Here is a 26,985-nt window from a genome sequence, read left to right as displayed (position 1 = left end):
TCCCAGAATCCCCCAGCCAGACAGTTGCACCTCGCAGTTTCACACAAGATCTGCTTAGTATTCATGGGGCTGCTTATTAGTCCGTGTGGCCTGAGCTCGACTCTATATTTGCTCTTTGTGGCTAGGGCATGGCACATGACAAAAACCAGCAGAGGAACAAGTCTTGCTAATACTATCTTCCACTTTCCTCAAATTGAGAGCCTTTTCCCGCCTCTCCATCCCATGTCCTAAATTGGTTCTAGGTGACAGGAGCTTGTCTTTCAAGCACAAGAAAAAATAAAACAGGGGTCTCCAAACTTTTCAGGTTTATGGGCACATTTGAAATGTTGAGAGAGTCGTGGGTGCTCTCACAAAATGGTTGCCATGGTCAGAGACAAAACACTCATTTCCCAGAAGGCAAAATGGTGAGATTAAAAGAAAAGTAAGCTACCCAAGGACCTAAGTACAAGGCAGCGTAACATCATTCAAACGCCTTCTGAAGACACACCTGTTCACCAAGGTGTTCCCTGGGCCTTAAATAAATTAACTACACCACACTCCATTTTACTGCTCCCATTTCACTGCTCTTTTATTGTTGTTAGAAGTTTTAATCTTGTGTTTTTATGGTATGCTTCAATACTGTGTTTTAATATTGTAATCTAATGTTGTGAACCGCTGAGAGATTCTATTATAATCAGCGGTATAAAAATGTTACAAATAAGTAAAGGCAAGAGGTTGGGGCTGAGCTCCAAAAGCCTACTGAGTCCAAAGAAGAACGCTCCGGAGGGCAGCACTTTGCTTTGCAGCAAGCCAGGCTCCCAGTCCCAGGTCATAAATAAATACATGAAAATGAGCAGGGGCAAGGAGCCCGGTGGGCACCTACATCAGAGGCCCCAAGAACAGACCAGGTCCAGGTATATTCAGGGCCATTTCATTGCCTTCACTGGACAGCATAGATCTACACCATCCTCAAGGGAAACCTGCCACGTTTCCCAGGGCACACGGTCAGAAGCGAAAGGAAGAAGGCTGGTGAACAGCTGGTCTTCCCTCAGGGGAGGGGGCGTTGGGGCACAGGCTCTTCAGCCCATGCGTCATATAGTCCTTGGGTGCACGCTCCTGACCGACACTGAGAGCTATCCAGCAAGTGCTCGAACGGCAGGATACAGCCAGTCTGGCTGAGGACGCTGGAGCTGGTGGCATCCATTAGCACCTCGCAGAAAAGCATCTGAGCCATCGAAAAGGATGCGAAGAGGTCAGTTCCTGCACCTGACCATCACAGCCTGCATGGACAGTTTCCTGGGTGTCAGTGCAGCGCATCTCATGCACTGCTGCCTCACGAAATCACTCCCCATAGTTTGGGTTACTACAGTCCTCACCAGGGAGCACAAGAAGGCCCAGCAGGGAAGAACTCCAGGAGCCTCTGGCCGGTTTATTGCGTCAACATGGTTATCTTTTCAGCGCCAGGTCAAGACTTTTCTATTATCCCAGGCGTTTATCAACATTTAACAACATATGCTAAGTTTGTTTGCTTTTCATGGACCCCAGAGCTGTTGCTGATTAAATGGATAGTGTTGTTTTATACTGTTGTTTTTATATTTTTGATGGTTTAAAATTTTGTATACTTTTTAATGTTCACTGTTCTTAACTTTTGCAAACCGCCCAGAGAGCTTCGGCTATGGGGCAGTATATAAATTTAATAAATAAATAAATAAATAAATAAATAAATAAATAAGGCAATTTTGAAACAAGCCTGCAAGTCAGACTTCCCAGTCAGGCATCACCGACTGGCCCCTCCACACTTACTACTGGCTACCACTTCGTTTTAGGAGATGCTCCTTCCTAAAGAGATCTCCTACGAACTCTGCCTTCTGGGAGTTGGATCAAGGATCTACCTTCCTCGAGACGAAGGGCGCTGCTTGCAGAAGGTTCCTCCTCCTGACTTTGGTAGATCACCCTCTGCCCCACACCGGAGGCCGCCCCATTCAGCAGGGTCTCTTGATGCTCTGTATGGCATTTTCAAGGGGGATGTGAAATAAGGGTCAGGGAAGTCCAGTTCTGCCAGTGCAGTTGATTCTGTTTAAATCTGGATCCACCCCTGGGAACCTGGCTGGCCCAGGGCAGCTCACGCCCAGCTGCCGGGAGGCGGGGCACATTCTTTGTACTGCACCGGATTTTGCAAAGTGATCCAACCGCTGGCTTCATCTATCGACTTCAGGCAAGTGAGCCTTAAGAGTGGCCGGGCTGCCCACCATGACTAACTCAAAACAAGACCTGAACCACAACTGGGAGCTGATCAGCTTCCGACAGGTAACAGCACTTGGTTCAGTTCAGAGCAGCCACTCCAACCTGGAGCCCCTCCAGATGTGTTGGACTACAATCTAAGACATCTGGAGGGCACCAGGTTGGAGAAGGCTCACATTTAAGACAACCCTCTCAGGCCACTGCCTACGCCAGGGTAAGGCTCTGCTCTCTGCCAAGAGGGAAATTGCGGCTCCATCTCGGAACAGCTGCATTAAATAAAGGGTCCCGCAGTTCAAAACGGGACAGGGATCCTCTTGCCACTGCCCGGATGTGACAAGACTGCCCTGGGAGACCTAACAAGTCTCCATGGCCAATGGAGCCACTCAGCCCGTACAGGTCAAGACGTCCAGCTCCTTGCACTAGAGTAAGCAGGGGGGGGAAACACCTCGGTAGCTTCTGCAACTCGAAGGATCCCGCTACAGGTGCCTTCCCCAGCCAGAAGTTTTGGGCTATAATGCCCAGCATTCTTGACCATTGGTCACGCCGGCTGGAGCTGATGGAAACTGAAGTACCAAACCCCTGGCGGGCCCGAGGCTGAGAAAGGCTGGCAGCTCTCTTTTCCTCCCACTCGGACCCCAGCGCAATTCATGCTTAGAAACCTCCCCTGCGTGCTCCACCGCCCCATACAGCTTTGCACGTGGAAAACACACACAGTCAGCCGGGACCACTGCAGAGTTCACGCACCGACAAGCGGAAGCATCCAAGATTTCCAGCGGGACACGTCCCCAATGGCAGGCAACAGACCCTTTCCATTGATTGAAAGCGTGACGATGGAGCCGATTGCCAGGCGGGGTGGCTACAATCGAGTGCATTCAAAGGAGCAACGCTCTTCTCTTAGCAGCACCGCTTACCCGAGGGGGCTCCTGAAACAGCTGCAATGCCGGCTGGCTTTACCTCCTCAAACAGCTGCAGACGAGACAGGCTAGAAGTCCCATTGACCGTGTGCTTACCCTCTCCTTATAGTAGAAGGAACTGATGGAGACCTGCTCCTTCTCACTGCGGGTGGGGCTCCCACCATACAAGCGTAGGTTGCCTGGGGTCTCTGTACGGATTTTCATGGGAGTGATGAGGCCACTATGGTAAGCCGAGAGGGCCGACAAAGATCTGGAGATGAGAAACACATTCTTGAAAGGCGGGTGTGCAGAGTCGCTCCAGTGTACACTGGGGTTGGAGGAAAGGCTGTTGTGGCATCGTTCAAACAGAGGAAGCAGAGTCTACACAGGGTCAGGCCACTGATCTTCCCTGCCCAGGACTGCCTAGTCTGAATGACAGCCGCTCTCTGTTCCAATCCTTCCAGCTAGGGCCATGAGCTTTCAGGTTCTTTCAGGGTTGTCAAGGAGACAAAAGTAGTCAGTCTCACAGGTTTGGGCCAGACTGTGAAAGCTTCCTGCACAGAAGACCCTTCGACCCTTCGTCTCCTGTGCAGGAAGCTTTCACGGTCCGGTCCACTTTTATTGGGATATGCCTAAATGTGCTGAAATATGCCAATAAATTAGTCTCCTTGTAAGCAAACCTGTGAGTCTAACTACTTTTGTCTCCTTGGCGACCCTGAAAGAACCTGAAAGCTCATGGCCCGAGCTGGAAGGATTAGAACACTCTCCAAGGCCTCAGGCAGGAGTCCTTGCCAGGCCTAGTACCGGAGAGCCTGAGGAATGAATGAACCAAGGACTTCCTGCAAGTGATACATGTACTCTTCTACTGAGCAACAGACCTTTCTCAGGAACCATAACGAAGCTCCCCTGTGTTCTCACAGAGAGAGTTTGAGCTACCGACACGTGCACCTCTGACCACTGGGATAGTTGCTACAACTGTAATTTCCTGCACCTGTACTTACCGGGGAGTTGGTTCTGTAGGCGAGACTGCGCGGTGCATTGTCATCGGTCGTGTGAAGTACACCAGGTACCCTGCAAAGATGAGACACCTTACATTGAAGTATATTGCCTCTAAGGCAGGGCCGGACAACTTGTAGGTCAGAACATCTGGAGGGCCACAACTTCCAGCAATCCTAGACAGCATAACCAATGGTGAGAGATGATGGGAGATGTAGGCCAAAACATCTAGAGGGCCACAAGTTGCCTACCCCTACTATTTATTATTTATTATTTCATTTCTATACCGCCCAATAGCCAAGCTCTCTAAAGTAAAGGCTGATACCACTTGTAGCACTAACAATAGGATCAGTAAACCTGCAAATAACCCTACGACAGACCATGAGTTCTTTGAGGGTTGTTTAAACCCCGCTGCCCAGGTTCAGACAACACGACAACCCTTGGCAACCCCTGAATATTCAAAATGGCTGCTGAAACACACTGCAATCCACCATGGTTTAATTAAGCCACAGTGGGTTGTAATGATTGTGCAAACCAGCCTATTATCTGTTCAATATAAAACATGACCAGATTCCAATAAGAATTTCCTTTAACATATACATATAATCCACTCCAAACGAACCACATTTCTATCATGTTCTAAATCATAAATCTTCCTGATTTTATAATGTGTTAAATATAATTAATGTACTGTTTTAAAATAATTTTTCAAATGTATTGCAATTACGCTTTTTACCATATATTCACCTCCATTGCTAAATGTCTGACAAAGCGAATTGTAAATCCTTTCCCATTTTTTTTGACAGTTTAATGGCTGTTCCTTCTGCATGCCCCTTTATAATGAATCGTATTATTTCTTTACTAGAGGGGTAGATATAACATTTCAATAGATGTTAAATTCCTACAAGACCCATATTTCCTCACTAGGACATTGATCACATAACAAATCTGAAAAAACTGGTACCACTTCATATCATGCATATTTAACTATTCTTTGCGACCTTGAGATATATGAATAGCTTTTTTCAAAAAACTCTTTAACCATGGCTTAACCAGCATATCTGGAAGGCAGCAGGTTGGGGAAAGTGGAGTTAAGATTACAGGTGATACCAGTAAGAAACATTTAGCTTAGTATAAGAGATCATGGCCATTGTCTGTGGCTTGATCCTGTTATATATGGTTTGCTAATACACTAGATATATCGCTCCATAATTAAATCATAATAAAAGAAAGTCAAACTTGAGCAAACTCTTGCCTCCATTTCTCCTCCCTCACAACTGGAACAAAATAGCTTCACAATAATACCTGGACTCTGAAAAGTTGCACTCTGCTTCCAGTGGTCAGGTCTCCGTTTCTCCTTTAGAAAGCCTCAATCCAGAAGCTTCAGAACAATTGTTCCCTTAGGAGAATGCAAGCGAAGGCAGCTGACCCCCACTCCTGACCTTCTGCATGCCATGTGTGGCCAAAGACGGATGCTGAGCATGTTCCAAGATGTGCCTGGCTAGTTTTCACATGAACTATGTGTCGTGGTATTGAATAATTTGCAGAGTGCGTAGCAACCACGATGTAGCTGGAAGCACTAAATTTCTGACTTGAGAGTCTTACTGAGGAAAGAATCAATACTCACTGGACTTTGTCAGTAAGAAACAACTTTACCGAAACAAACTTTCCTTTACAGCATACTTCACCAACAACAGCAGACAACCTGACAACCTGACAACAGCATGACAACCTAAACAGGGACATCTTAAATACTTTTCCTTTTGGCTCAATTAACCAATTGTCTCTACTCCAGGTCTTGCACGTAGGCCAAACTGCCATGCTCCGGTCTGAACACCTGCTGCAGTCCAGAGACAAATCTGCCAAGCACTTTAACTCTATAATGTCCTTTCTTTCCTCTGTGGAGAAAATTCACCCCAACACTATGTTCATGCCCAAGAACGCTGGGGCAGTTTGGCTCAGAAAAATGGCAAGTACGGGGAGACATGCTAGAGGTGTCCCAAGTTATGCATGAGTGTAGAGAAAATGGATAGGAACGTCTCCTTCTCATTACGAGAACTTGGGGCCATTGCATGAAGCTGAATGGTGGGGAGATTCAGGACAGATAAAGGATAGACTTCTTCACACACCACATAGTACAATTATGGAATTCACTACCACAAGGTATAGTGACTGCCACCAACTTGGATGACTTTAAAAGTGAGTTCAGACAAATTCGTGGAGGTTAAAGCTACCAATGGCTACCAGTCACCTACAGTATCACAGGAAGCAGGCCTCTGTATACCAATGGCTGAAAATGCAACCAAGACGGGGCAATTGCTCACATATCCTGTTTGTGGGCTTTCCACAGGCACCTGGTGGCCACTAGGATCAGGGTACTGGCCTAGATAGGTCTTTGGCCTGATTCAGAATGGTTCTTTTATCTTTCTTAACTCCTGGCCACATGCAGGGATTCCACAGCAAATAAATGGTTGCAGAAATAGTTCCTTAAGCGTTGTAAGTTTGGATACCGCTAGCTTGTTCTTCATGAAATTAAGTCTCCTAAGCTGCTTCAGCCACATTGCTAAGATTGGCTGATTTCAATCATTCTTGCCTTTCTTTCCAAGAAAAAGCTGTTTCCAAACTTTCAGGTATTACTCAGAAAATCTGAAAAGCAGAGAGGCATTAATTTTTTTTTAATTTATTTTTTTGCTAAGGACTTTAAAATCAGAGTGTGCTTGGATAGGATGTGACACCTTTGGTCAGTGTAATGTCCAGGCCTTCCCTGCCTCCTGACCAAATACCAAATACCTGCTGTACTTCAAACATGTTCTTCTTTTTTAAACAGAGAGATACAATCTCCCCCTTAATTTATACCTAGTTAGTAAATAAGTGGGAAGACAGCGGGAAGAGAACCTAATCCTGAAAATGGAAACTGTATTGAAACTGCACAGCTCAGAACATGCCTATGCAAACTGAACCTGTTCATGCCAGTTTTATCCCGATTCTAGAAACTGCTGTTTTAAGGCAAGATTTCAGATTCCAGAATCATAAGTCAATTCATTTGTCTACGTCTATTTTGAAGTCGTCAGGTTTGTTTGCAAACAGTGTAACTCACTTCCCTAGTTTGGAGGTCAGTTGTCTGACTCCCCATTCAAAGCGTTAGATAACCAGCTTACTGCACAGACAAAGGACAGGGTGAGGGGCTGAGCAGTGCCACTAGGACCTACAGTCTCTCGCACATCCCTCTCCTTTTGGTGGCAGCTCTGATGCATCCTTGCCGGGAGCTCCCAACCATTTTTCCGCTGTTCCCTGGTATCAGTACATTGTGACTCAACCAACCTGCCCCGCAGAACCTGGCTCCGGAGGTACGTGGGAACGGGATATTGGAATCCTGGTAGGAGCCGTAGGCATTGGAGACCCTGGGAAAGGTCGGCAAAGGCGGCGTCACAGAGTTCGGGAGTGCATAGGGGTTGCTGGAGGAGCTGTCCTCTTGGTTCTGAAACATAAGGATGGAGGACATGCACTTCAGCCAGACCACTAAATCCAGGTCTACAAAACCAACGTAACCGTAGATCAATTGAAGAGGCACCACAGCTCAGCAGCAGGGCACGTGCTTTTCCTCCGAAAGGTCTCGGGTTCAGTCTCTGGCTTCTCCGGTTAAAGGGATCAGGGAGCAGCTGATGGAAAAGGCCTCTCTCTGCCAGTCTGAGTAGATAGTATTGAGCTAGATCACCGTCAGTGTGGTGTAGTGGCTAAGGTGTTGGACTGGGAGTCAGGAGATCCAGGTTCTAGTCCCCACTAGGCCATGGAAACCCACTGGGTGACTTTGGGCCAGTCATAGACTCTCAGCCCAGCCTACCTCACAGGGTTGTTGTTGTGAGGACAAAGTGGAGAGTAGGAGGAGGGTTATGTACACCACCTTGGGTTCCTTGGTGAAAAAAAGTGGGATATAAATGCAATAATAATAAATAAATAGGGATGGATCCTGGCTCACACAGAGGAGGGCCAGGACCTCTTCTCAATCCACCCAGAGTGCAGGACACGGAATAATGGGCTCAAGTTAAAGGAAGCCAGACTCCAGCTGGACATCAGGAAAAACTTCTTGTCTGTTATAGCAGTACGACAATGGAATCCGTTACCTAGGGAGGTTGTGGGCTCTCCCACACTAGAAGGCTTCAAGAGGCAGCTGGACAACCACTTGTCAGGGATGCTTTAGGGTGGATTCCTGCATTGAGCAGGGGGTTGGACTCGATGGCCTTGTAGGCCCCTTCCAACTCTGCTATTCTATGATTCTATGAACCCGTAGGCCAAAAATCTGGAGGGCCATATCTCCCAAAAGCCCTAGCTAGCAATGGTGAGGGTTGATGGGAGTTGTAGGCTAAAACATTTGGAGTATCTTATATGCAGGCTTAACCTTTTCTAAGCTTCTCTGAAAACTGATCTAGTGTGCCATGTCGAAAGATAAGCTCTGTGCCTCGAATGGTCTCAGTATATTATTATCATCATCATCATCATCATCATCATTATTTATTAATTACTATTATTATTGCATTTTTATCCCACCCTGGAGCCAAAAGGTCTCCCAGTGGCTTACAAAGGTATTTCTTAAGACACTCCCTGTCCATAGGCTTACGACCTAAAAAACATGACACAAATCGAAAGGGGATTGAGAGGGAGGGAGGAAGCAGCAGCAAATGTAGGTACAAGATCCTTAGCTGCACAGCTCAGCAGGTCATGGACACAGCGGAAGGGCTGCCGCTTCCCCCCCCCCCAATAGCCTCGTGTAGATCAAGAGCGCCACGGACATTTGCCTCCTCTCTCTGGGGCCTTGACTGCAACCATATTTGGGGATTTAGCACTTGTCACCATCGTGGGACCATCGTGGACCATGGACACCTGGCAACGGAGAGCTGTCTCCTGGGACTGGAAGGTGGCGACATGGACCCAGTTACATCCAAACCTTTTGCCTTCGGCTCAACTCACCACAGGAAAGCGCCCCCTTAAAGATTCTCCGGGACCGAATTCTACCGTCTGGGTGAAAGAAGTTCGCATTGAGCAAGCTGCATGGGGGAAATGAACCTCCTTGGGGTGATGAACATTCCCTGTGTCAGGGATACGAAACAGGAACCGGCAACATTTTTTGGTGACCGGTTAAGAGGAGAAACCGGCTATCTGACCTCTGCTGCGGCAACCCCCATGCCAGTCACCCGGACCAGTTTGTTTTTAGGAGCCGGTGGCTCGCAGGCTGCTGGATTTTTGCCCCCCTGTCCAAAGTGTTCTTTGCACTTTTGGTTTAGTGCCACACTGCTAAGAAAACAATAGCAAAGAAAACAACCACGGATGGGCTTTTGTTTTCAAAGTTCTGCAAGCTGCTTTGAATTACATTTCTTAAGAGGGATGCTGTTTGTTAAAACAACAACAACAAAAACGGGCTATGCAAGGGAATGTTGAAACCCTTCCACAGCTATAAAGTTCACTGGGAGGCCCTAACCTACTCCACAATTGTTACAAGGCTCTAAACCCTCATCCTGACCTGCCTGGAGGAAAGGCGAGTCCAAGCGTATTGAATGAAAATGAATATCTGGACCACCTCTCTTCCACCTGGCTCCCTCCAGACATTTTGGACTACAACTCCCAGAATCCCCCAGCCTGCCATAGCTGAGAGTTGTGGCCCAACACATCTGGAGGGCACCAGGTGCGGGAAGACTGTTTCTAGACAAAGGCAGAAGTGAGCGCAACACTGCCGGTTATCAGCAGACCGAGCGTCTGGGGCAAATGGGAGACGAACATCCATTTCTTACCACGACAGACTCCAGGCAGGAGACCAGTTGGCGCAGACACGGCTCCAGGCAGCATTGGTTCCGTTTCACCTTCTGCATGGACGTGTCCTTCAAGATCTGCAAGAGGTGCCAGAGGTGGACTGAATCATTTGGGACCGTCCAACCCCCAGCCTGCCCACAAACGCGCACAGTCAAGGTCTGAGGGCCTTCCCCCCCACCCATCAAATCTCTCCACCTTCTGCCGTCCCCTCCTGGGGTGGTGTTGCCCACACGCAGACCCACCTTCAGCAACTTGGCCTTCATGGTGGAGGGGATGGTGGTCTGGCTGACGAACTGAAAGGAGGGGGCAGCGTTGTTGGGATACTGCGCGGGGAACATCACCAGCATCTTGACCCTGTGGTTACTGCAGTGCACCGAGACTGTGCAGCTGCGATTCACGGCATCCATCTGCCAAAGCCAGGCACACAGAGATGTCACAAGGGTCTGGAGTTAGTGGTCACATTTGCACCGGCATGCTCCTCCTTCAAGCAGCAATGGCCTCCAAGGGGAGAAATCTGGCCCTCCTGGGATGGGGTGTTCCCAGAAGGCTTTTAATGGAGGGTTTTAATGGAATTGTTTTAATGTGGGTTGAGGGCTTTAATGGAATTGTTTTATATGTTATTGTAAAGCGCCTCGATGCCAGAAATGGTGAGGCGGCGCTATAAAAATGCTTTAAATAAATAAATAAATAAATAAATAAATAAGGCCACTCCCCATCATGCCCCCCACACAACCAACCATTGATCACTTGATGGTTTCCTGTTTTTTGTGCAGTTTTTCCCTTCCTTTCCCAAAAGCTGAAATGCCTTCTAAGGCTCAGTGATTGGCAGTAAGAGCTTTTAGCAGAAATATGCCGGTATTTTGAGAAATCTGGCACAGCCTTTTACCTCCGGCCCCACCCACCACAGGAACGCATTCCCCCAAAAGCTTCTTCAAAAATGGAATTTGGCTCTTGGGCTGAAAGAGGTTCAACATCCCTGGATGAATGGGACACGCCCATGCCGGAAGGTCCACAACTGAAGACAACTTCTTTATATCCTAGCTTAAGATTTTCAAATGCAGTTTTAAAGTAACACCGTGTGTGTGTGTGTGTGTGTGTGTGTGTGTTGGACGTTGCTTTGAGCAAACCAGTTTTTTCTAATCATGGAAGAAGTTCAATTCACCGCGAATGTGATCTAAATGGGTCTCAGGATAGAAGGGCTGGGCCGGGCCAGGCCGGGCTAGGCGACACTATAGCTTCCCCCCTCCCATTTCTGCTCAAGTGATATAGCCCCCTCGAGGTGATATATCAAGTGATATAGACCCCTCAAAGGACAGGGGCAAGTGAAGTCATTGCATACACAATCTCGTCGGGCACCCTGTGCTGCCCTTTCCCGGAGTCTGTCAGTTTCAAGGACAGAACCGGTGTGGTGAGTTCTGGACTGGGACTCTGGAGACCCAGTTCTGGTCCCCACTCAGCCATGAAGTTCCCTGGGTGACTTTGAACCAGTCACTGACTCTCAGCCCAACCTACCTCACAGGTTGCAGTGAGGATAAAGTGGAGAGGAGGAGGAGGAGGAGGAGGAGGACTAGGGAAGCTCTCCAAAGGAAAAAAAGGTGGGATATAAATCTCATGATAAATGAATAAAAGAGGAGAGCCATGGCTCCCTGAAGGAAGCTGGGGCGGGAGGGCAAGGCGGAAGGCATACAGCAGGCAGGGGCCTCGTCAATGTCAACCTGGTCCTGGACACTAGTCCTCCAATAGCAGAAGCGGCATGCCTATGTACAACAGTTGCTGGGGAACATGGGCAGGAGGGTCCTGCTCGTGGGTTTCCTGCCAGCTGTTGCTTGGCCACCGTGTGAGCAGAACGCTGGCTAGATGGACCTTTGTTCTGCTCCGGCATCAGGGCTCTTCCGACGTTCTGAACCTCTTGAGCCCTAGTGAGCCCACGGGAGGAGGCCGTTCTCCCTCACCTCCATGTTGACGTTTCGGATCTGCACGTTGATGAGAGAGAATTCCTGCTGCAACGTCTGGGGCAGCCCCAGCTGGTCCAGCTTTTTCCCCACCAAGAGGCTTTTCTGTGACTCTTCTTTTAAGGCTGCCGGGGAGAGAAGACAGCACTCAGCAAGCGCTGGAACAGCAAGGCTGGGGTTGTGGACACTCCCCCCCCTCCCACACACACCCCGTCCCAAAGGGGATAGAGATGAAGCAGGTACAACAGGCTATAAGGCGGTGGGGGAAGGGGGCTGTTGACGTGGGACAGGGTGCGCTCATTCAAGTCAGGCAGCCTTCCCCAACCCTCCAGATGTGTGAGACTACACCTCACATCATCTCCAACCAGCATGGATTGGGGATGATGGGAGTTGTAGTCCAACAACACCTGGAAAGACGGCTGTTCTAAGGCTTCAGCCCAGATATGCTACTCAGTTATCACCGAGAGCAAGTGAACCCACCAGGAGAGGAACGTAACCTCCAAGTTAGATGACTGCAATGCGCTCTACGTAGGGCTGCCTTGGAAGACGGTTCGGAAGCTGCAGCTCGTGCAAAATGCAGCGGCCAGATTGATTTCAGGAACCAGAAGGTTCGACCGCATAACACCTGCTCTGGTCCGCTTGCACTGGTTGCCTGGATGTTTCCGAGCCCAGTTCAAGGTGCTGGTTTTGACCTAGAAAGCCTTACATGGCTTGGGACCACAATACCTGACGGAACGCCTCTCCCGATGTGAATATACCCGGTCACTACGTTCAACATCTAAGGTCCTCCTCCGGGTGCCTACTCCGAGAGAGGCTCAGAGTGTGGCAACGAGGGACAAGACCTTTTCAGTGGTGGCCCCCAGACCGTGGAACGATCTCCCTGACGAGACTCGCCTGGCGCCAACGCTGCTATCTTTCCGGCGCCAGGTTAAGACTTTCCTCTTTGCCCAGGCATATAGCGGCACATCTTAATTACCCACATGTCTAGTTTTTAACGGCTTTTAATGCTTTATGTGTGTATGTTCTGTGTTTTAGAATTTTAAATTTTGTATACTCGTTTTTATCTTAATTTTTTAGAATTTCTGTAAACCGCCCAGAGAGCCCTGGCTATGGGGGGCGGTATATAAGTGTAATAAATAATAATAATAATAACAACAACAACAACAACAACAACAGCAGCAGCAGCAGCAGCAACCAGCTAGGGACAGGGCCTTTTGGGTTGTGGCACCTCACCAGTTGAAGCTCCCATCCCACTGCCCATTCGCATGCCACCTGCCTTTTTTCGCATTCGGACATGCAGAGAAGACACCTCCACCCTGTAGCCAGAGAGTGATGCTCTGGAAGGGAGTGGGGTGAAGCTGGAGGAGGCGTTCCCAGAGCAACACGCAACAAGCGTTGCCTCCTCTGCCCTGCCCCTAGAATGGCTGCGTTCAGACAACACAATAGTCAATGGGGGTTTTAGTAGTCAACCATCAGGTGAGTGGTCAACGGTTGGTCACTGTGTTGTCTGTCACGCAAAAACTACCCCACGGTTGACGTTTTTCTCAAAATAGCCACTGGAGAAACACAACGCTCTGTAGAGTTAACTATTTGCACAACCGTTGGTTAAGCATGTTGTCCAAACTGAGCCAGTGGACTACTGTGCAGGGTTGAGTTGACTATCTCGGCTGGCTACGGAGTTCCTGGGCAAGAGTGGCCCAAACCGCACCAGCTGCTCTGCTACAGCTGGCAGAACTCGCAGAGGCTGCTGGGATAACACTGGGAGGACTGAGGGCGGAGGGAGGGGCGGGAGTGTTAGCAGAAGTCTCTCCATTTTTAACAGGAAACTGTAAAGTAGCCATCAAATTGCAGGCAAAATGTCATAATGTCATGTATGCGAAAACATCTCCTTGTGTGCATCCTTGCATCTGTCTTATCTAATATAAACAAGAGCTCCGGCTCCAGTATTCCTGTGTCAAAGTTAACTTCTGTAACTTACAGTAAGGCCAAAGGTATTGTTTATAGAACAGAGAGAATTGTTTAGCATAATTAGCTATGCCCCAGTGTTATGTTCTGATTGGTTAATGCTGCTACTGGGCCCTGCCCCTTGCAAGCTCAAATACTGTACTGTATTCCCTATGTCTTTTGTCTGATTGCTCCCTTTGAAGAGACCAGGCCTTGATTACTAATCAATAAAGCGCTTTTGAACCCTCTGTCGCTGGAAGGGTGGAGTCGTGCTTAAGGGCTGTTTGGATTTGGTCCTTGGGTGAAAAGAACATTGATCTAACAGGAGAGGGGCGGGGGCTTTGTCTGTCAAATGCCGGACGGACTATTAGTCCACTCCACGCCAGCCCCAACCACCCACATGTTGTACAGAGAGCGCGCCCTAGGTAAGCCACTGTGAGTTGACTATTCCCAGCGCCATTGACGATTGCGTCGTCCGAACGCAGCCCACGACTCCGTTGCAGGAGGGGGCGTCTGCCCACCCCATCAGCCACCTCTGCCAGCCTTGCCTCACCTTCCTCCTCTCCGTGGCTGGAGTTCTGCTGGGGCTCAGTCTCTTGGGCAGGCAGGGCCTTGTCTGGCTCTGGCAGGAGAGAAATCCCATCGATGAGCTCCTCCACCCCATCCAGGAGGTCATTGGAGCACAGCTGGAACAAGAGGCAGCAAATGCAGCAAAACAGAAACAAAGCCAGGCACAGCGGGGGCAGGGCCACGGGGGGGGGGGGGGACGCGGGGAGAGAAGGAGGTGGCAGAATCGGCAAGGGGCAACTGAGGGTTTTTTAAGGGCAAAGAAAACAGACTTTGAGGCTGGGTGGGGCTTTCAGCACCTCGTTCCACCCCAGCATAAATCAAGCAGATTTTTTGCGCTGTCTAGAGAACCCGTCTGCGATACCCGTTTGGCTCTGCATTGCCTCCTTCTCTTCCCGTCTGGGGCCTCCTTCCCAGCCACCCGCCACTTTCTCACACCCTCCGTGGCCGCTTTCCCCCAGCTCCTATATGTCCACTCTCCCTGTGGCTCCTCAATCCCAGTCTAAGAAGACACACAAGGGGCAAGAAGGACACAGAGACACCCTTGCATCAATCCCTCCCCCCACATTTGTTTTAAATTGTTTAAAAATCATTAAACTTCAAAAATTCAGGGGTTTGGGTTATTTTGGTGGGGCAGCACATTGTACAGGAAGACCTATCAGCGTCCCAAATTTCAAGTCCGTAGCTCCTCTAGAAGTGGGTAAACATTTGTGGACATACAAACCCCCCCCCCCACACACACGTTCACTTTTGGATGGATAGATAGACCGACCTCTGAGATCTTCTGGGGCAGCCTTACTGGTCACTCTGTGGTCCATGGAATGTCACCAGGGAGTGGTATATCACTGGGACTTCTCAATGGTGGCACCCACCCTTTGGAACAATCGCTCACGTGTGATACCAGAGGATAGTTTTAAACACCCTCTTGAAGACACGCCCATTCACACAGGCTTTCCCTAACTTGCGAGAGACTTCTGCTTCCAGCCTCTTTTATTGTTATAACAGTGTAATATTTTAACTGTTTTAACCGTTTTTATTATTTTATTTGTTTCTATATTTTAATAATATTTCTATATTTTCTAATTTAACATAAATTGCTTAAACAAGTATATTAATAGAAAAAAGAATGTTTATGGTCAGCAAGGCAAGTGATACGCCACACACACACCCATCCTGTAGGGCAGAGCTTTCCAAACTTTTCACGTTGGTGACACACTTTTAGACATGCATCATGTCGCGACACAGTAATTCAGTTTTACTAGCAAACCGAAGGTTAAACTAACCCCTTATAAGAGATACGGACACATACATAAATTGTAATAACGAAATGAATGGGGACACAACATATCTCAGGAAAACCTTTCATTTATATTTTTAAAAATATAATTTGCAAGATAATAACATACATTTCCAAGACTTTTCACATTGAACCAATTTTGTCGAGCTGCGATCGAGCGGCGGTTGAGACGGTGTTCTATCAAAAAACTGGACCCATGGAATTTCTCGAATGCGTCACTTCAGGTGCAGCCGCATCACCGGAAGTGACGCGGAATCAGCTGCTTCGACCCGATTATGCATACTGTGCATGCGCAGTCCCTGTATGATCCCTCGACCGTGGTGTGCATACACGGATACGACAGAAGGGGAATATACTAGTGCACCATACTAATTGGCACCTTTACTGCGTAAAAATGCATGCAAGTTGGTATGGTTTATTTCACATAGACCCAGAGGTTTCTCGTTACGTTCGCGTGACACACCTACACACTGCAGCTGACACACTAACGTGTCGCGACACACAGTTTGGAAAGCTCTGCTGTAGGGGGAGCTCATGCTGCAGCTTGAGAAACGATGGCTTAGAGGAAAGGAGATAAATGGCATGAACTCTCTTTCAAGATCAGCGCCATCGAGGAGGAGGAGGAGGAGGAGGAGGAGGAGGAGGAGGAGGAGGAAAAGAAGAGCGGCTATTTACCTGGGTCACTGAGGAAAGGAGAAGCAGAAAGCTTTGGAGTTGCAATAAGGCAGACGAGTGGGCATGCTCCCTGACATAAAGAGTGGCAGGGCAAGGATGATGTCCACCATGGTCATTATGATGCCATGGTCTTCCCTGGAGGCATTTGAACATGGAATGGGCTTATATTTGAATTACAGGATTTTGCAAAGGCAAGGGTGACATCCAAAGTAATTTCTACCTGCTAGATTTATTCTGTTAAACACACCATAAAATCAGCAACAGAAAAGAGATTCATTACAGAAATGCCTAAGAAACCACCAAGAGAAAGTTCTCTAGGAGACCCATAACAAGATCTGCAGCTACAGGATGACAGGTGCAGGGATTGGGGTTAGCTGAACTGACCAGTTCATTGGCTAATATTCATATTCTGCACTTCAGCAGGATGCGAGAAGGAAGACTCCACCTGCCACCATACCTACCCGCTGCAACTGGCCATCGACTCGCCACATCCTCAGTGTCTGATCTCGAGACCAAGTGACCAGCTGGTAGTCCTTTGACCCTGAGAGGAGGAGAGGAGAAAAGCAGTTAAGACTTAAACTCGGGCCACTTAAAGAAAGGGGAAATTGGAGGTTCCTGAGAAACACAGCTGAAGCCCATGCCCTCACGGCGTTCAGAATTCTTTCCCCGGCTTGTGCTGTGCTTGAAATGTATTATTTCCAAAACAAGACGAAGAAACAATGCCTGCAACACACCATTGTGGACTCTGGCCTACAACTATTGCATGTCCCGTACAAGAAGCCACGAGTGATGCAGTAAGAATAAATTATGCAAATTTACAAATGCTGCATCGAGGGCTCTGCTCTTGCTAGTCACCAGAAAAGCCCAAAAGGCTGTAGAAAGAATCAAAGCCCCACCCTGTCACACAAGTAATGGAATCTTATCCCCTACACACACACACACACACACACACACACACACACACACACACCACCGCACCACTTCTAGACTTTCTTTACTTTCTGAGGAACCAAGGTGTTTACCTTCTATCTATATTGTCTATGATAGGCGTCCCCCACTTTTTTCAACCCGTGGGTACATTTGGGAATTTGAGAAACTGCTGTGATTTTATTATTTCTAATGTTACTCGTAAGCCACCTTGGTAGGATTTGTATCCTGAAAAGTAGCATGTTTACTACGTTTCTATTCTGCCTTTTTTACTCCAACTAATTCAAGGGGGCATAGATAATCCTCCTCCTCCGCCGCATTTTATCCTCACAACAACAACCCTGTGAGGTAGGTTGGGCTGAGAGTCTGTGACTGGCCCAAAGTCACCCAGTGGGTTTCCATGGCTGAGTGGGGACTGGAACCCGGATCTCCCGAGTCCCAGTTGAACACTCTAGCCACTACACCCACTGGCTCTCACCACACTGGCATATATGTACGTAATTGGGTACATATGGTTTGGGTCCAGGTTACCTGCGGGATCGCCTTCTCCCATACAGTCCACCCCGCACACTCAGGTCCTCTGGAGAGAACTTACTTCAGTCAGCTAAAACTAGGCTGACATCAGTTTCCCAGAGGACCTTTTCTTCTGTCGCCCCCAGATTGTGGAACGGCCTGCCAGAGGAGATTCGTAAAATTAACTCTCTGTGTGATTTTAAGGCAGCTTGAAAGACTAGCCTTTTCCGGTAGGCCTATCCAGATCAATGTAAAATCAAGAATTTTTAAGATGTATTGATTCTGTACTAATGTTGTTCCCCGCCTCGATCCAAAGGGAGAGGCGGGTAAGAAATAAATAAATATATTATTATTATTATTATTATTATTATTATTATTATTATTATTTGTAATAAGTAATGAATAAAAAAATTGCACATCCCCAGTGCAATTTTGACAGTGCAAAATTAGAAAAGAGCTGGGAGAAGCCCCTGATGCAGCACAGCCGTCTCTGCCCCCTGGCAGGTCCGGAGAGAGGGACTGCTGCAAGGGCCTGGGTTCGCCACCCACCTTCCTTCTGCTTCCGCCACTGGAATTCTAGCACCACATCATCGTGCCCTACGAAGGTGTGGACCGGCGTGTTCAGATCAAAGACATTCCAGAGGAGGAGACTGTTCTCCCTTCGCAACTGGGGCACCATCACCGTCACCAGCCCGTTGCTGAAAGGCTGGGAAAGAGAGGAGGAAAGGTCAGTGGCCTGAAATCTTTCTGACGTCCCTTGGCTACACACCAAGGGAGGCCAACCACTTTTGCTCCAGGGGACGGATTACTTCCATGGAGCAAATGGCATCGGGGGCCAGGGCCTCACTCTCCTCCTGACATTGCATTTATATCCCGCCTTTTTACCTCCAAGGAATCCAAGGCAGGGCACAGAATCCTTCTCCTCCTCTCCATGTTAGCCTCACAACAAAAACCCTGTGAGGTAGGTTGGGCTGGGAGTCTGTGACTGGCCCAACGTCACCCAGTGGGTTTCCATGGCTGAGTGGGGACCAGAACCCAGATCTCCCGACTCCCAGTTCGAAACTTTAGCCACTACACCGCACTGGCTCTCAAGTGTGACATGGGTTCAAATGCCTCTCCCAAAGATGCAGAAAAGGATGTGGAATACCCACTCCCTTCTCCCTAGAAGCTAAAATGAAAGGAAAGTCACAGCCTGCCTGCTATGTTCAATTCACAAACACACACAAGTCTGTTTGTTGCTGTCAATTTGGGGGCGGCCTTCTTCAGTTTACCCCCCCCCCAAGGCCTCAGATATGGTCTAGAAAGAGCTGCAATTTTTAGTTCAGCCTTCCCCAACCTTGTGCCCTCCAGATATGTTGGACTACAACTCCCAGCATGCCCCAGCCTGTCATGGGAGCTGCAGTCTAACACCCTGGGAGGGCACCCAGGTGACGAAGGCTGGCCTAGGCAGGCTACCAGACTTTGGCTGATGGGACCTTCAGCCCACCCCCTTGCTCCAAGCGACTGTGGCTTTCTCTCACTCAGGCTGGACCGCTTGCCTTGTCCGCTTTCCAGCACAGGCTCCATCCTTACCGCGTATCGGGCTTTCCAGACTGGAACTTGACAGGCCAGGATGTTGAGGTATTTTCGAGGCTGCCGGTAGTCCCAGAACTTCAACAAAAGAGATAACAAGACAGCTCAGGAGAAGGATGCTTCAACAACAACAACATCAACGTACACACCCTGGGAGATCACAACACAATGAAACCACCACAGGATAAACAAGACTTACAAAGACCTAAAAACTGTGCGAGTTGGGAATTTTAACAAGTGGCACATGTGTTATTTAAGAGCATTAGAAGAGCCCTGATGCTGGACAAGACCAAACAGGTGCAACGATTCCCAAGGACTGCAATGTACAACTTCTTAGCCTGCAGCAGCATCATATACTGGGACTAGGAGTGTGGGAAGTGGCCCTGGAGAAGACAGGACACCCCTTCTCCCAAATTAGGAAGCAGGACACACAGAGTCCGCAGGAGTCCTCGACAGCCATTAAGACCAACAGGGACCGGCACAGCCCAAAACCCAATGCTGGATTGGACAGTGAGCACCAGGCTTCCGCATCTCAGTCGGGCCTGCTTTTTGTCAGGACATTGGTAAGAGTCCCAGCATCCGGCCCACCCAGCTACCTACCCTGACGGAGTTGTCCTGGCTGGATGTGGCCAAAATGTTTTCATTGTCTGGGTGCCAGTCCAGGCCGTGGATTTTAGAGAGATGCGCTGCCAAGTATTCCACAGCAGTACCTGGTTTCTGTAAGAAGGAAGAGAGACTCCTTGAATGCGTTCACAAAAGGAAACAGTAACCCAACTTGCACGCAACATTCCAGACGAGAGGTTTTCAACCTTCCCGCTTTCAGGGAACCCCTTTCAGCATGGGAGAGCAACCACTTTTGGTCTGGGAGTCAGATTACACCCTTGGACCAAGGCCAGAGCTACACGTCATAGCGAAGGCGCTTCCCTGCACCTTTTTTTTTTTTTTTATAATAATTTTTATTCATTTTCAACACTATATAAACATAGATAAACATCTCCAAAATATAACTGAAACAAACACAATAAGAAAAAAAATACATCAAATATCTGCTGCATACATATTGAATAATTGTTGAGTACAAATATCAAAAACTATTACATATGCCTTATCACACTACAACATCTTCATTCTTAACATAAAAGTGCACCCCCCACCTCGGGATCATTCTTGAGTCCAAAATCTAATCATTTCTTCTGCTGGTGGTTTCCCACTTCCCTTAGTAAACACGAACACTAGGAACTGTTTCCAGATTCCTTCGAACTCATTTATTTTAGTTACGCCTTTTCTCCACTTAATATTGCATGTCAGTTTATCATTAATGGCTATGTCCCATACTACTTTATACCATTCCTCAATAGAATATTCCCCTTGGATCTTCTAGTTCCTAGCTATCATCAATCGTGCTGCAACCAACAAACTCGATATCAGCTCTATAGTTCCTTTTCCACACTTTATATCTTCAAATAGTGACAGCAATGCTATTTTTGGTGTTTGTTCTATTTTCATTCCCACTATTTCTTCAATTTCTGAAAACACCATCTTCCATAATCTTTGTACATATTTGCATTGCCACCACATATGTAAATACGTTCCTTTTTCCCCACATCCTCTCCAACAATTTGCTGAATGTTGATCACTTATCTTATTCAATCTAACCGGGGTTAGGTACCACCTCCATAAAATTTTAAAATAATTCTCCTTTATTCTTACTGATAAACTTCTCAACACTCTTTGTTTCCATAGTCCCTCCCAGCTCTGTCGCCCTATTTGTATCTTCAAATCTGATTCCCAAATCATTTTCTCTGTATTCTCTCTAAACTCCTTCTCTAACAATATTTTATATATTTCACTCATTAATCCTTTTGAAACTATACTACCTCCTTTTCCTTTCTCCTTACTTACTACTAATTCTTCAAACCTCGTCATCTTTCTGCACATTCTATTATCTTTAATCCACTTTTTATTCCATTGTTCTAATTGACCATATTCTAGCCAAGATAGCTTCTTCTCCTTTAACAAATTTTCCATATCTTCTCTTGTTTTAATATCTCTTACCCAATCCTTTAATTTTATTTTATTTTTCTCTTTTAATATTTTACATAATCTGCCCTTTAGATCCTCTGGGAAATTCTTTAACATTATTATCGGTGCTAAGGGAGAGTTGCTCGGAAGCAGCTTCCCTTTAAATTTACTCCAAATTTCCCATTGAGTCCTCAGGAGTGGATTATCTATACTTCCAACCCACTTTCTTCCTCCATCTTTAAAAAAAACATTCTCCAGATTCATCTCTACCTTACTTATGATTTTTTCTTCCATCCAATATAAATCTCCTACTCCCATAATTGCTTCTACAACATGTCTTAATCTATTTGCTACGTAGTATAATTTTATGTTTGGGAGACCCATTCCCCCCTTTTTTTGGCTTAGGTACCAATTATTTTTATTCACTCTTGCTCTCTTTTCTCCATTACAATATTTATTAATAATATTTTGCCAACTTTTTATCTCGGTTTCTGATATTTTTATAGGTAGCATCCTAAATACAAAATTAATTTTAGCTAATATCTTCATTTTTATCAAAGCTATTCTCCCAAACCAAGATAAATTTAATCTTTTATATTTTTCCAATTTCTCTAGTACCTCCTTCTTTAACCTCGTTAAATTTTCCCTTTCTAAATTCTCTATATTTTTTGTAATTTTAATTCCCAAATATTTAATCTCGTTCTTAACTTTCAATTCCATTCCCTTAAATTCCCAATCCTTTTCTTCCTTCTTAGTATAGTTAAACAACATCATCTCTGATTTAGACCAATTTATTTTTAACCCTGTAATTTCCTCAAATTCCCTCAACTGATATTTAATTCTTTCTAATTTTCTTAATGGATTCTTAATGGTCAATAAAGTATCATCCGCAAACATGTTTAGCTTTATTTCCCTTACCTCTCCAATTCCTTCTAATTCTTTATCCTCCCTTAGTGCCTTCGCCAAAACTTCCATAACCATTACAAAAAGGACCGGCGAGAGCGGACATCCTTGTCTTGTTCCTCTGGCTAGTCGTATCTTTTCAGTAAGTCCGTCATTTACCACCACTACCGCCGTATTTTGGGAATATAGCTGTTCTATTACATTTTTAAATTTATTTCCAAATCCCAATTTATCTATAATACTCTTTAGTGCCTGCCAGCTCACACAATCAAAAGCTTTAAAAATATCTAATGCCATAATACCTGCCTTAATATTTGCTTTTTTTATTACATTTACTACATTTAAAACTCTACCCACTAAATTATGCATATGTCTTCCTACCACAAACCCACATTGATCTGCTCCTATATATTCTGCCAAAAATTTATTTAGTCGTTTGGCCATAATAGATGTAAAAATTTTAGCATCCTGATTTATTAAAGAAATAGGTCTATAAGAATCGGGATTAGTCAAATCTTTATCTGGTTTTGGGATCAGAATTATCACTGAATGTTCCCATGATTCAGGTATCTTCTCTCCTGATAATATCCTATTATAAAGTTCCATTAATTTTGGAACTAAACAATCTTTGAAGACCTTATAATATTCTGGACCCAAACCATCTGCTCCTGGTGATTTACCCACTTTTAACTTATCAATAACCTCTTCAACTTCTCTTTGAGTTATTACTGACTCCATTAACTCCTTATATTCTGATTTTATTTCCTTCTTTATAAACCTTCCAATATACTCCTCCACCTTTTCTTGTTGAATTTCTTTACCCTTGTACAATTCCTGATAAAATTCCTGAAAATTTTTTATTTTAGCTTTCATTGCATGACAATAATTCCCTCGGCTATCTTTCAACGTTTCTATCCCATTCCTCCCTTTTTCTTTTTGTGTGAGCTTGGCAAGCAACCTCGAGTTCTTATCACTGTTTTCAAAATATTCCCTTTTCATATACATTAAATTCTTTTGAATCTCTTCTATATTTAAGTTTTCTAATTGTTTCTTCTTAGCTTGTATTTCCACTAATTTATATTTATCTTTACTTCGCCAATATCTTTCCTCCAAGTTTTTAATTTCTATCTCTAACTTTTCCTGTTCTGCACGTTGTTGTCTTTTTAAACTACATGTTTCTCTAATACAGATTCCTCTTGCTACAGCCTTCATGGTGTCCCAAATGACTGACCCAGCTGTTCCTCCTTTTTCATTAATTTCCCATGACTCCGACAGTTCCTTCCGAATTTTATCTACTATTTTATTGAATTTCAATATCTTTGTGTTCAACTTCCATCTATATGCCTCTTTATAATCTTTCTTAACTGTAAATTCTAAACTTAACAAGGCATGATCAGTTACTTTTATTACCCCCATTTCCATTTTACAAATCCTCGTTGCAAAGTCTTTTGAAACAAATATATGATCTATCCTGGAGTATGTATGATGAACTGGGGAAAAGTATGAGAATCCAGGCCTATTCCCGTTAAGTAAGCGCCACGAATCTAAATAATCATTTTCTTTTACTAATTTATTCAATATAGTCATATTGTTCCTCTTTTCAGCATTAGTGGGATTTGACCTGTCCCTTTTATTATCCATAACCATATTAAAATCCCCAGCTAATATAGCATACCCCTCCTTAAATTCTTCTATTTCTTTAAACAACTTTATAAAAAACTCTCTATGCCTCTCATTTGGGGCATAAACATTAATCAAAGTATAGACCTTTCCCTCAATTTTACCTTTTAACATAAGATATCTACCCTTATCATCCTTTTTTACCTCTTCTAATGTAAACCCACTTTTTTTTGAAATCAAAGTGGCCACTCCATTTTTTTTTGATGTCCCTAATGACTTTTCATAATAGGCTAACCACTTTAATTTTATCATATTCGAATTCTCGGAGCCTTGGTGTGTCTCTTGGATCATTATAATATCTGATCCCTCTTTATTAAGCATTTGTTCTATTCTCTTCCTTTTCACGACTGCCCCTAAACCTTTAACATTGAGTGTTGATACCTTTATCTTTTTATCCATAATCCCCCTTTTGAAATCTCTTCCGATCCCTTGTGCTCAGCAGTTCAAACTTGCTTACATAAAAACACAAACTCCATACATAAAACCCCCACCCTCCTACCCCAATCCCTCCTCCCCTACCTTCCCCCCCTCCCCACCCCCCCACTCTAATCCCCCCCCATATCCCCGTGAGTCTAGTACTCCAGCCATCTACTTTAAAGGGGGAGGGGGGAGGCAGTGCTGTGCCTGGCCGGCAGGTTTCTATATTAGCATTTTTATTTGCAATTATCTCCAAACATAATTAACAATTCTCTTACTCTCCAGATGTCCCAGCCTCATTCCCTCCCCCACCCACTCCAGCCCCATCTGCTTCCCCATCCAGACCCAGCCTCTTCAGCAAATCTTTACCTTGATCCAATGAGGTTACTCTGTGTTCCCTCCTCCCATATGTAAATCTTAAAAAAACCGGGTAACCCCATGCATAAGGAATTTTATTCTTCATTAATGTTTCCGTTATTGGTTTAAGACTACGTCTCCAATTTAATGTGCGTTGAGAAAGATTATTGTAAATTTGCACTGGTTTGCCTTTATATTATATCTGATTCTTAAATCTCAATTCTTTCATAATTTGCTCTTTTTTATAATAATTACCAAATTTCACCAAAATGTCTCTTGCCCCTTTGTGGTTTTGCCCCCCCACACGATGGACTCGATCCGGATCCAATCCGTCTATTGATATATCAGGCATCAGCTCCTTGAACCAGTTCACGATGATTTCTCTAAGATCTTCTCCCTGAGACTCCTTTAGCTGCTTTATTCAAAAAGTAGATCTACTAGATTAATCTTCCAAGGCAATCGATCACAGTACCCATTCTTTAAATTATATATTAGTTGATTTCTCAAAAGCCTCTTATTTCTTCTGGTCCAAATCCGCTTTAGCCTCTATCTTTTTGATCTTATCCGAATTTTCCGCCTTTTTATCCGCTAAATACACAATTGATGTCTAAATTCACTCATATGCTGATCCATTTTTTTAAAATATAACAATGTTATTTTCAGCTATAATGGGCCTGATCTCCATCAACGAGGGAGGGTTACTACCACTTTCTCCTCCTTCAGTCATATTTTTTTCTTTATTTGGTATTGTATCCAAAGGGACTGGGTCTTTATCTTCCTCCTCTTGCTCAACTCCAGGGGCTGTCCTTTCCAGGAGGGAGAGGTATGCCAAATTATGATTTGAAAGTTCCTTTTTTTATGATTTGAAGGTTTCTTATTTTTTTTTCTTTTTTTTTCTTTTTTCTTTTTCTTTTTTTGTATATTAAGCTTTGCCCAACTTTTGATCTTTCTTTTAACGTTAGGCATGGGACTCTTCTGGGTAGGGCATAAATCTTAGAGTGTAACTCACTTCCTTAGCAACTTATGCTGGCTTCTCTGTTATATATCAAACACTTTTTCCTTCTTCATGAGGGGGGGGGAATATCCAGTTCACAACAGCATTCACTAGAGGGGATCAGTTTAATCATTCGCAGCCTCTCAGCTTCCCACATCTCCCTCACCGAATGCCGAATGCAGCTTCTTCCACCTTCTCTCCCCCCCTTCTCACCACGCCAATAAATCCAATCAACAACTTCCACCTTACAAAGCCAGCATTTCAATCGTTCCCATGTGAGATAAGAATGAAAGGTTATAACACAAATCAATGTCCAGCAAGCATAAATTCCTTCTTTTTAAACTGCGTCAGTGTTTGCTCTTTACTTTCGGTTTCGATAGTGTGATGATAAGGGTAGATAGACATTGTATTAAACATCAATCATCTCACCTCCCTTCTTCAAATCTCTCCACTTTTCCAGCTCCTGTGACTTTTATAATCATTTTCTTTCGTTTGCTCAAAGATTTATGCCCATTAGAAGAGAGATAATTGCTTTTTCCGGCAAACGCCGCTTAGAGCCTCAGAAGAAACCCGCCATTGCTCAGGCGGCCAGCTCCACCCCCCCTCCCTGCACCTTTTTTAAAGACGTACCTAAAAGAAGCGCCTCTTTCTTTACTGTGTGTACTGTGAGCTAGGCAGCGCCGCCTGCGGAAGAATCTCTACTCCATTCAAAGACGCTGCTCTGCTCTGGCCACTTCCCCCTCGCGTGTTCTTCAATTCGAATAATCCCCCCTCCCACCCGGCGGCTCTTCTGGCGCGTCCCGGTGGCGGCGGCTCCTCCTGCAAAACACTTTTCTCCCTCGGTGTGTTTGTATTTGCGTTTGTGTGCGCGCGGCGGACGAGTTCAGCTCCTGCTTCTCGCTCTCCCCCGCGGTGTCATCTCCCCGGGACTCTCTTCGGTGTGTGCTCGCACACGCGCACGCAAACGCAAATACAAACACACCGAGGGAGAAAAGTGTTTTGCAGGAGGAGCTGCCGCCGCCAGGACGCAGCAGAAGAGCCGCCGGGTGGGAGGGGGGATTATTCGAATGGAAGAACACGCGAGGGGGAAGCGGCCAGAGCAGAGCAGCGTCTTTTTATTATTATTATTAAATTTTTATTAGACTACTAAATACAACAAACAAATATAACAATTTAACATACCATACATAGAAGAGAAAAAAAATCAAATACATAACAAATTTGAGTATATAGATGTTTACATATAATATTTTA

The 26,985-nt window shown here is 45.6% G+C and overlaps 1 protein-coding gene across 4 annotated transcripts in view; it reads right to left on the bottom strand.

Annotated features, from left to right (window-relative positions):
• Window positions 1-26,985, bottom strand: part of WDR59 (WD repeat domain 59) — an 89,962-nt gene that overhangs the window by 34,174 nt on the left and 28,803 nt on the right. For all 4 annotated transcript variants that reach the window (XM_063140898.1, XM_063140899.1, XM_063140900.1 and 1 more), the window contains 11 exons: window positions 19,959-20,075; window positions 19,359-19,436; window positions 18,336-18,492; window positions 16,808-16,887; window positions 14,361-14,493; window positions 11,864-11,988; window positions 10,154-10,318; window positions 9,893-9,988; window positions 7,431-7,587; window positions 4,115-4,184; window positions 3,231-3,384 (listed from right to left, as the gene is read on the bottom strand). In XM_063140898.1, coding sequence (XP_062996968.1) covers window positions 3,231-3,384; window positions 4,115-4,184; window positions 7,431-7,587; window positions 9,893-9,988; window positions 10,154-10,318; window positions 11,864-11,988; window positions 14,361-14,493; window positions 16,808-16,887; window positions 18,336-18,492; window positions 19,359-19,436; window positions 19,959-20,075 — 1,332 coding nt within the window. The remainder of the gene's footprint in view (window positions 1-3,230; window positions 3,385-4,114; window positions 4,185-7,430; window positions 7,588-9,892; window positions 9,989-10,153; window positions 10,319-11,863; window positions 11,989-14,360; window positions 14,494-16,807; window positions 16,888-18,335; window positions 18,493-19,358; window positions 19,437-19,958; window positions 20,076-26,985) is intronic.

The sequence above is a fragment of the Elgaria multicarinata genome, chromosome 14 (genome assembly GCF_023053635.1).
Source record: "Elgaria multicarinata webbii isolate HBS135686 ecotype San Diego chromosome 14, rElgMul1.1.pri, whole genome shotgun sequence".
In the NCBI taxonomy this organism is placed as follows: Eukaryota; Metazoa; Chordata; class Lepidosauria; order Squamata; family Anguidae; genus Elgaria; species Elgaria multicarinata.
The sequence above is the reverse complement of the archived record's forward strand: the minus strand, read 5'-3'. Positions and strand labels throughout refer to the sequence as shown.